Raw genomic sequence first — 10,263 nt, forward strand, 5'->3', positions numbered from 1 at the left:
AGAGCCTGTCCTGGAGCTAGCTCTTGTAGACCAGGCTGGCCTCGAACTCAGAGATCCGCCTGCCTCTGCCTCCCGAGTGCTGGGATTAAAGGCGTGCGCCACCACCACCACGCTCATTTTTGTTTTTTTTGAGACAGAATCTCAGATTGGCCGCAAACTCAGAAAGTGCTCAAATTCCAAGTGCTGGGATTCCAGACACGACACCACATCCATCACACACTTTTAAAGGACTTCTGTTTTCCCTCTGCTTTTAGCCATCTCCCTCAGGAGCTAGTAAGTCTCTCGTGCTTAACGCCTGTGAAACATGCTTAGTGCATTTAAGGAAAGGCTCCTGGGCAGGACTGGACACCAGAGTCAAGATCCTGACCCTTGAATAACCACCATTTTTTCCCTGTCAGGACATGCCATTCCTTCCCGGTCTCTCTTCCCTCCCCTGAAAGAGGAGTCTCAGGACAATTATTTACAAAGATTTATTACAGCATAGGAGGAGTTCAAGCCTGGAGTCAGGGAAGAAGGGGAGAGGGCCAGGCAGGTGAAGGACAAGGAAAACCAAGCTCCCCCCCCCCCCCCCCCCCCGCCATGGCCTCTCTAAGGACATATACTAAGTGGCATTCCTGGCACCAAAGCACAAATGAAACGCAATGAGCAGCCTCTGCCAGTCCAACTTGCAAGCACCCAGCAGAAACAGGACAATAGGGGATGACATCCAAAATGTTGAGGCTGTGGGAAAGAATGCCTGAGACCTGAACCCTGGTAGGAGTCTGTGAGAGGGGTGGAGACTCAAAGCCCACCCCCGTAGGAAGAGGGGACAGGGACAGCGGAGATTTCAGGGCACTTGCAGGTTCTCGGTACCTCCTTTCCCCAGATCTTAGGGTCCTGCCCTGTGGGTCTCCTGTGCCCAGGGGAGTGGATCTGGAGAGGAGAATTGTGAAAGGTGAATAATTTGTTTCTGGCCTTCTGAGTTTTCCAGTGTGGACTCTCTCACCTCCCCCCTCCCACCGGGTAAATAGAAGAATGACTGGCAGGGAGAGGCATCAGGGACTCTGGGCTTCAGCCAAAGCAAACACAGATCAGCCTTAGTCTTCTATAAGTCAGAAGCCGCAGCCCTAGCAGGTGAAAGAAAGGTACAAAGTAGGGTGGGGACAGAGTGGGTTTCTGGGGAGCACTTCCTCCTGGAGATGCAGGCTTCTGAGCTTATGTGCCAGGCTCAGGGTGGGTAGGGTACTGAGGCTCCTCCCCGGGCTCTAAAAGACAAGTAGAGAGGACTCAAAAACTGGCTCCGTGGTTTCCATCCACCTCCCCACCTCACAGTCCAAACACTCACCACTTAGTGCTGCTCTGTCTTCCACTTGGTCCTCAGAGCTTCCATCTCTCTGGGGCTCATCCAGAGGAGGCGGGCGCTCCCAGGGCCCCTCCAGACCCTGGCCACAAGTTAGCTTCTGTCCCACTGGAAAAGAGGGCATACAAACACAGGCTAAGTGCCCATCTGGCGCCTTGCAGCACAAGTGACGTCTGGTGGCTTGTGGCCAAGCTTCTGAGACATCATCGCATAATGGGTCGAACACAGGACTGGACAACACTCCCTATGACTGGCCATGTGACTTAGCTCATGGGCACTTTTCCGAAGAAAATATATAAGAAGAGAGGTGTAGATTACCTTAAATAAGATTATACCTACCGGGAAACTTGATGTGGAGGCTAATGCCAGTAATGCCAGCAGTCAGGGGGCTAATGCAGGAGGATTGCTTTGAGTTCAAGGTCAGCCTGAGATACATAGTTAAGATTCAGGACAACCTGGATTGCAGCATGGGACCCTACCTCAAACAAACAAACAAAAAGGGGGAAAAGGGAGCCTCTCGAGAGGCCCAGAACTGGTACCCTGAATCACTCAGAAGTGCTGGAAATAGATGTTGCTCCTTGGTGGTCCAGTCATGTGACCCAGGGACTTCTTCCCCTTCCTAAGAGAGCATCTCTCATCAATTTTCCACCTGTGGGGAGGGTCTCCGAGGGAGCTTGCTCTCAGCCCTTGAGCCCTCTCACACCCACACAGCCAAAGATGCAGAGAGGAGACCCAAGTTGTCTTGTCTGGCCCCAAGGAGTGACCACTGTAAGCGGGAGACTGCTCGTCATTCCCGTAAACAATGGATCCAAGCTGGGCGGTGGTGGCGCACACCTTTAATCCCAGCACTGGGGAGGCAGAGGCAGGAGATCTCTGTGAGTTCAAGGCTAGCCTGGTCTACAGAGCGAGTTCCAGGACAGCCAGAGCTGTTGCACAGAGAAACCTTGTCTGAAAAAAAAATGAAGAGGAGAAGGAGGAGGAGGAGGAGGAGGAGGAGGAGGAGGAGGAGGAGGAGGAGGAGGAGGAGGGGAGGAGGAGGAGGAGGAGGAGGAGGAGGAGGAGGAGGAGGAGGAGGAGGAGGAGGAGGAGGAGGAGGAGGAGGAGGAGGAGGAGGAGAAGGAAAAAGAGGAGAAAGATCCAAAAACCAGTGCAAAAAGTTTAATGTTTGCACCAGGTGAGATAGACATAGCATAGCCTTCTGTAGCCAGGTATGGAAGTTGTAACCATGTTTGTGTGTGGGGGGGAGGTCTTTGCCCAGATGTCTGGGTGTCAGTAGCTTCTGTGGGTTTTTTGGCTCTGCAGCCTTCTGTTAGGTATTAGGTGCCTTATCTCCAGTCAGCTGAGGTTAAAGGGTGCAGACCAGACTGGTTCTTAAATCTTTGATTCTACATCTGGACACTAGAGGGCACTCTCCCACCCCATCCTAGGAAGGACAGTCTCAAGGGTCCTGGAGAGGGCAGGTCAGCCAGCCTCCTGAAGCACAGCAGGATTCAGAAATGAGGGGAAGGGAATACCGCTCTCTCTGTATCCCTGAACCTCCTCACAATTTGCTTCCGTGAACAGGAAGTGCTTCTGGGATCTAGCTTCAATTGATCCGTGCCTTGCCTTAATTTTTAGCGATGAACAGTGGGGAGCGCCTAATCAGGTGAAGGACTAGCCAAGGCTTTGGTGCCCACTCTCTGAAGCTGGCCATAGGAGGACATCACAGCATAGGTGTGGACGAACTGTGTCTGACCCATGATAGCGAAAGCCATAGACCCTGGCCCCTTCCGCTTACCGGTTCCCCTGCTACCTTTCAGGACTTCTGCCTGGCTGTCTTCCTCTTCATCCTCTTCTTCATCTTCATCCTCATCCTCTTCTTCATCCTCTCTTGGGAACCCCAGCTCTCGAAGCTCCCCTAACTCATCCTCCTCCTCCGAGGCCTGGTTCTCACTCAAGTTGCTGATGGTCTGTAAGTGGGACTCAGCAATGCGCTGCACAGCTGGTAGAGGGGAACCCCCCCCCCCGAAGGTCAAGTCAGTCAGACTGCAGGAGCAGCCCAGGCATGCAACCTAAGGGGCCCCAATTCAATCCACTGGGAGGTCAAACCAAGGTGGGAGCAACAGGGGGTACATTTGATCTGATTGGTTCTTAAGCTGTTCCAAAGATGCTGCCCCCCCCCCCAGCAAGACTGGCACCAGAAAACTCCCCTACACCACAGGGCACCTGGCTGGGCAAGACCAGGCTGGTACAGCAACAGCATAACATTCTCTGGCCAGGGAGCTTACACGGTCAGGTGCTCAGTCCTGGAGAGCGTCTACCAGGGCTAACCCCAGGCAGAAGGTACCTGGCCCATGGGCCACGGCCATTTTCCCTGACATGGCTCACAAGGATCCACCCTGCTGTGCCTCCCTGCCCAGTACTGCCCAGCATTAGATACCACACTGCACCTTTTCCCCAGGCCCCCTAAGCGGGAACGGTCCTGAGCCTGAGGTCACAGCATTCTGCAGCCAGTAAAATCCTTGCTGGACAAATGGACCATTCAGATGCAGCCCTCAGTCTTGACCCATATCCCTAATCTCCCAGCTCCCTCTGCGGTGACCCAGAAAGTAGCAACACCCCACCACCACACGAAGACCTGCTCAGATGCAACCTAGGAAAGGAACAGTGTGGGCGGTTTCCCAAAGATGGAAAGTGGGGGAAGGGGGAGGAAGGGATGGGCTGGGGGTTCTGGGGAATGACAAGGTTTGAAGAAACATTGTCAGGTTGAGACTAAAATGGAGGGACTGGGATGTAGATCACTTGGTAGACTACCTACCTACCTAGCTAGCATCTACAGAGCCCTGGGTTTTGTTCCTAGTAGAGGCCTGTAATTGCAGCACCCATAAGGCAGAGGCTGAAGGATTGGGAGTTCAAATGCATCATCAGCTACATAGTGAGGTCTAATCTAGCCTGGGCTACATAAACAACCCCCACAAACAAAACAACACAAAACACTGGAGCAGAGTCAGCAAGAGACCAGGGGCTATCAGGATTCTAGAGCAGGTGAGGCATTAGGTTCAGTTCACAGCCCCAGCCTAGACTCTTCAGTGGTCAGTGCTTCCTGGCTACTTAATCCAACAGTGGCCCCTCCCCTTAGCAGCCCAGGGGGTAGGCTGGAAACCTCCGGTGCAGCTAGCAGGGCCCAGCACTCCTGCCAACTCAGGGACAGGCACAGAGGGTGCATTGTGTGTTCCCCATGCCCCGCCCTGCCTCAGCTCCAAACTTACCTCCTTCCCTCTCTGGCTGTGGGCAAGCTACCCAGGCAATAAAATCGCAATAAATTGCCCTACCCTGGCCTTGGGGACCCAGCAAAGTTTCACCTTGAGCCAACTGAGAGAGTCTTGACCTAGGAGCACCCTTTACACCCCCCACCCCTGCTCCCCTGAGGCTTAATGCTGTTCACCCTTCCTGGAGGGCTCTTGAATCCTGCCCTACAAAACCCAAACCCTGCCAGACACTTGCCCTTGCCCAGAAAGGGCTAAGCTTGCCAAACAGAACCATCTCCGTACAGAAAGGCCTCTGGACTGGGGGAGAGGAGGTGGCAGGCAGGCAGTCGGGGGAGGAAGAGGGGGAGGAGAGTTGGTTCGTGATCCACAGTGATGATAGATGTATGCAGTACCCATGCGGGCACCCCGTGAGATCCTGTATGCCTTACGCAGTCTCTCATGCCTTGCTGGACCTTCTAGAATCTCCTCTTTCCTTACCACACCATCTCTCCCCTTACCTCTCCATGTCTGGGATCCTACCCTGTCTTCCTTCCCAAGAATCAAGAACCCCACCCAGTACAGCCCTCTCCTGACTCCATATCCTGCCTCTCCCTACCTGGACCCTTTAGACTTAGCCCCTTCCAGAAGCTGGGTAGGTACATCTTTGGTCATCTTTTAGTACCCAAGAAACTTCCTGACCCTAAACTCCTACCTCAGCACACTCCCAAAGTGCAGAACCACAGCCAGGGAGGACTGAACTGGGGGTACAGCTCAGCATTGTGTGTGCTTAGTGTGTCAGACCCTGGCCTGCATCTGCAGCACACTTCCCCAGAAGACACAGGGGCGGGGGCTGCCCTCCTCCTCACATTCAGCCAGCCTAGAGTGGAGACCAGGCAGATAATCTTCAGACAGTGTTTTGATGTGTTCCAAGTTAGCCACCAAATCACTGAGCATGACCTTGGACTTCTGACCCTCAGCACTCAGGGCTTACAGGTGTGTGTGTGTGTGTGTGTGTGTGTGTGTGTGTGTGGCCACCCTTGGCTACTGAGGTATAGACGATGGAACCCAGGGCCTTGTGCGCATTGTGTAAGCACACTGCTCCCCAGTCTCAAGGCCAAGTTTCCATCCTCTGTCATGACTTGTCTTCATGCCTGCTTTAAATCCTTCTAGAAGTCCCTACAGGAAGCCACTTGCTGCAGCTTCCTCCCTTGATTTTCCTGTTCCAGGAGAAGCCAAGCACCTATACCTTCCTCCAGGCCTCCAGCTTCTCTCCTCTGTCCCCAGTCCTGGAAGGAGGGTTGCCAGGTGTTGACCTTGACAGCTTCTGGCAAACCATACTAAACCCACCTATCCAAGGGGGTCTCGGCACACCATCCCCCCACCCCCTCTGAGGAGAAGGGACCGCCAGGCAGGAAGGCCTCCAGAGCGGGTGGCAGGTAACTGGCACCTAGTTAGGAAGAGGCCCTTGGCATGCTCCTTTGCACCTGCACCTGCCCCTCCGTAAGGTGTATCTCCCACAGCTCCCTGGCCAGAAACCAGGTCTCCAGCTGTCCCTGAAATCCTGGTTCACTCTTCCCAGCCCTTTGCACATCTCCTTCCTCTGCCTGCGTCTTCTGGCCGTTGATTGCAGGAACCTTAGCCTTGTCCCTTCGACAGACTCTCCCTGATCCTTAGAGACAAGGGTCCAGAAAGCAAATCACTCATTTTTCATTTCCTTATGAGACCCAGTCTTGCTGTGTTGTCCTAGCTGGCCTGGCATTGACAGTGCGGTCCAGGCTGACCTTGCGTCCATAGCAATTTTCCTGCCTCTGCCTCACAAGTGCAAGAATTACAGGTACGAGCCACCAAGTATGGTGGGAAGCTTTGTCTTTGTTTCTGAGTGTTTTTTTATTATTTTATTTTTTTTGAAACAGGGTCTCTGGCTGGCCTGACGCTGTCTCTATAGACCGGGTTTGCCTTGAACTCACAGAAACTTGCTTGCCTCTCTGTCTCCAAAATGCTGAGGTTACAGACCTCTGTGCCACCAGACTGACTTGTTAAAAAAAATCAGTATCATGGCTGTAACCTAATGCTGTCCTTTTGTTTTTTGTTTTTTGAGACAGGGTTTCTCTGTAGCTTTAGAGCCTATCCTGGAACTAGCTTTTGTAGACTAGGCTAGCCTTGAACTCACAGAGATCCGCCTGCTTCTGCCTCCCTAGTGCTGGGATTAAAGACGTGAGCCACCACTGCCCGGCTAAATAATTTATTTGTATTTTATGTACGTTGGTGTTTTGCCTGCGTGTGTGTCTGTGTGAGAGCATTGGGTCCCCTGGAACAGGAATTACAGACAGTTGTGAACTGCAATGTGGATGCTGGGAATAGAATCCAGGTCCTCTGGAAGAACAGTCAGTGCTCTTAACCCCTGAGCCATCTCTCCAGTGACCTAATGCTGTCCTCCGCATGTCAATCAAGTGCTCTACCACTGAGCTACACTGTGAGCCTCCGATCTTCCTCATCTTACTTTTTCCAGTGCCACCAATGAGACCTGGCACGACACCTTTTAATCTGCACAGCAAAGCAGTCAAGGGAGAGTCCAGGATGCAGACCTGCACAGGGGTGGGAGTGGAGCCAGAGGGGAAAGCAGGGGGTGAGCACGGGGCCATTTGGAGAGACACCTCTGGAGGCTTTCACTTGTCATCCTGTGGGGCTAGCCTGCTTTCCCTTCCACACCCTCAACCTACCGTTAAGACAACCGCTGCCCTTTCCCTGCCTCTGGGAACCTAAGAAAGTCTCCTGCATCAGGCAGGGATTTGGTGACACCAGCTTACAGGTCCTCTTCCTCCCCTACATCAGCCCAGCTGCAGGGCTCCAGACCACAAAAAAGATGGAGGGGTGGGATTAGTACCTTTCAGCGAGGGGGGAGTGTAGGCACAGGGGTTGGATCTCTTCGACTTCGGGTGGTGCCCTTCTCCCAAGGTCCTCTGCAGGGAAGAGGCAATTGAAACAGGCTACCCCTTCCCTTTGCCCTCTCTCCAGTGGCACAAACCCCCCACAGCTGGCTGAGCATGGGACACCTGGGCCAAGCAAAGTAAAGCAAGACCCTGGACACCCCACCACACCCCGCTCAGAGAAAAGGTGACACTCACTCAGAGCAAGGACTTTCCAGGGAATTGCAATTGATATGCTAATAAGTCCTGAGCCGGCCAGGCTCTGCGGGCAGCAGTCTGCCCCACCCCGAGAGCCCGGCTAAGTGTCGTACCCTGAGTCCCAGGAAACTCACCTGGTGTGGGGAGGCCTCCTCCTCTGAGCGAGGTCACCAGGTGTACACCAACCATGATGGAGGGGGAAGAGAAAAAGAATCATGTTACTTTCCCGAAAGTCTGTCATTGGGGCAGCAGAAGTGTGCCCTTCCCTCCTGGTGCCAACAGGTGCCAATACAGTAAACCGACCCAGCAGAGTGGGCCTTCCAGGTCTTCAGCCTCCAGTCTCCAGTGTGTCCTCTTGGGAGAACCCCGAAAAGGCACCAGAGTTGGGGTAGAGGGCAGGGGATGGGCCCTACCTGGAGAAGAGTGCTCTGAGACCCGGAACAGCATGGCAGGGGTCGGTCTCCGGCGCCGGATCTAGTGGGGGATGGAGGAAGCAAGGAAAGAAGAACACTGTATTGGGCCCCTTACCCTCACCCAGCGCCAGCTGGATGCAAGGCTTTGGAGTCCTCAGGGAGCCTGAGAATCAAAGGCAGCTAGAGCTCACTCAACTCACTCGGTCCCTTTGTTTTACAGGGATGAAAAGTCCCAGGCGTGGAGAGGTTGGGCAGCTTGTTCAAGGTCACACAGCACACTGGGTCCCAAAAGACTAGAAAACCCATCCCCTGCCTCCTAGCCCAGGTGGCCCCACTCCACAGCTACTACAGAAACTTCTCTAGAAGATAAAGCTGGTTATAGCTCCTACCAGCAGCTTGAGCAACATAGGAGGTACCTATGACCCTACCCAGCAAAGGTCAGCTTAAGGGCTCCAAAGCAGCTGGACTTGGCTGTGAGGTCTGAGCCCAGGACTGCAGGCACCTCCATCCTCACCTGCGCCCTAGACACCCAGGGGTCTGCTGGAGTCTCTGAAGGGTGGAGTCTGGGCTCCTAGCAGTCTTTCTCAAGCTGTGGGATTCTTCACCCAGTTCTCATGAAAAAATGTAAAACTGTACTCCTTGCCCACCCCTGGCTTGGCAATCAGAGCAACTGTCAGTTAATTAGGTCCCCTCTAAGCTCCAGGGAAATGAGGAGAGGACTAGGTAATTGAAGTTGAAGCAGTTGCTGCCAAAAGCTACTTAGGCCCAGGCTTCAGCCCACCCCACCCAAATACCCCAAGAAGGGTTTTTGCCCAATGCTCACTGCCCTCTTCCGAGCCCGTGGCATCTCAGCAACAAGTGTCCTTGCTAGGTTGTGGAGTACAGACCTCTGCCTCCACCACCTCCCCCTGGCTTTGTAGGTCTCCAAAACTCCAAGGAAGGTAAGACTGTTCGCCTCCCTGGGGTTGCGTCCCTAGGTTCTGATAGCAGAAAGTAGTCAAAACAAGGTTCTGGGGAGCCCAGACCAGGCCTAGAGGGTTAAACTGTGGTCATCTAGACCATGAAGTTGAAATGACAGCCTCGGACGCTTGAGTTATGTGCGTTTCTGGGGGTGCCACCTCAGTGACTTGGTCGCCGTGGGAAAAGGAAGAACCTAGCGGGGCTATGTAAGGACCAAAAGGGCAGTCCCACGAGCGGACTGTCTCCGGACGCCCACTGCCTGAATTCTCCCGCCCAAGATCGGCTCAAAGGGCCAGGGAAAAGTTGCTAGGAGTCTCCAGCGAACTTCCCTCCCTGCGGGGCGCCGGGCAGCAACCCAGGCGGGGTCCAGCAAGAGAACAGCTGGGTTGCGCGGGGATGTGTGCTGAGGGCGCTACGCGGATGGGGCGCGGCCCCCTTACCATCTCCACCTGGCGGGGGTCGAGCTGACTGGGGGGCGCGGGAACCGAGAATTGGATCTTCTTGCGGTCCTTGGGGTCCATGGCCGGCTGTGCGCACCTCGGGTGTTGGGCTGATCCCTGCTTCGCTGTCCGGAGCTGCGGGTGGCGCGTGCTGCTCGGAGGAGGAGGAGCGCTGTCCCCGCACCCAGGAAAATCCCACGACCCGTGAGGAGAACGCACTACGATCGGGAGTGCTGGACCGCGGGGATCGCCTGCAGCGCCCGGCTCGGCGTCCCCTGCCCCGGGCTCGCGGTGCCCGCGCCTCCGCTGCCCGCTACTCGGCTGGGGCGCGGGACTCCTGCTCCCGGCCTGCGCTCTCCGCGGGTCTGGGTGGGCTGCCCTCGGCCTCGCTCCACCAGCTTCTGTCTACCCTCTCTCTACCTTCTTCCTCTCTGCACCTCTGTCTCTGCTGGCTGAACCCCACAGGTCCCAACCCTGGGGTCCCAGCCCGTCCCCTCCGCCAGGGACTGGCGCCCAGGCACTCGGAGGGAGGGCTTAGGAGAAAGCGGCCAATGAGCATCGAGAAGCGTGTTCTCCCGGGGATGGGAGGAGGGTGTGGAGTGAGAGCCAGGGCCCGGGGAGCGGCCAGGGGGCCCCCTGCCGTCTCCCCAGAACTCGGTCTTGCATTATTGATGGAGTCCAGCCGTGAGGCTAAGGGGAGGGGCACGGGCAGCTGGAGCCGGGACTCTGGTCTTAACCACTTCGGGAGCACCCGAAGTG

At 55.1% G+C, this 10,263-nt stretch overlaps 1 protein-coding gene across 2 annotated transcripts; it reads right to left on the reverse strand.

The window, feature by feature from the left end:
* Nucleotides 1-597: 597 nt before the first annotated feature.
* Nucleotides 598-9,961, reverse strand: Ppp1r1b (protein phosphatase 1 regulatory inhibitor subunit 1B). Of its 2 annotated transcripts, none has more exons than XM_038328085.1 (7): nt 9,505-9,961; nt 8,105-8,165; nt 7,826-7,848; nt 7,451-7,526; nt 3,132-3,320; nt 1,325-1,447; nt 598-1,244 (listed from the first exon to the last, which is right to left on the reverse strand). In XM_038328085.1, the coding sequence occupies exons 1-7, from the start codon at nt 9,583-9,585 to the stop codon at nt 1,195-1,197; spliced, it is 603 nt and encodes a 200-aa protein (XP_038184013.1). In that variant the 5' UTR covers nt 9,586-9,961; the 3' UTR covers nt 598-1,194. The 2 variants fall into 2 exon arrangements, with proteins under 2 accessions (XP_038184013.1, XP_038184012.1); XM_038328084.1 differs by having other exon boundaries at nt 3,117-3,320.
* Between the last annotated feature and the right edge of the window lie 302 nt (nt 9,962-10,263).

The sequence above is a fragment of the Arvicola amphibius genome, chromosome 4 (genome assembly GCF_903992535.2).
Source record: "Arvicola amphibius chromosome 4, mArvAmp1.2, whole genome shotgun sequence".
NCBI lineage: Eukaryota > Metazoa > Chordata > Mammalia > Rodentia > Cricetidae > Arvicola > Arvicola amphibius.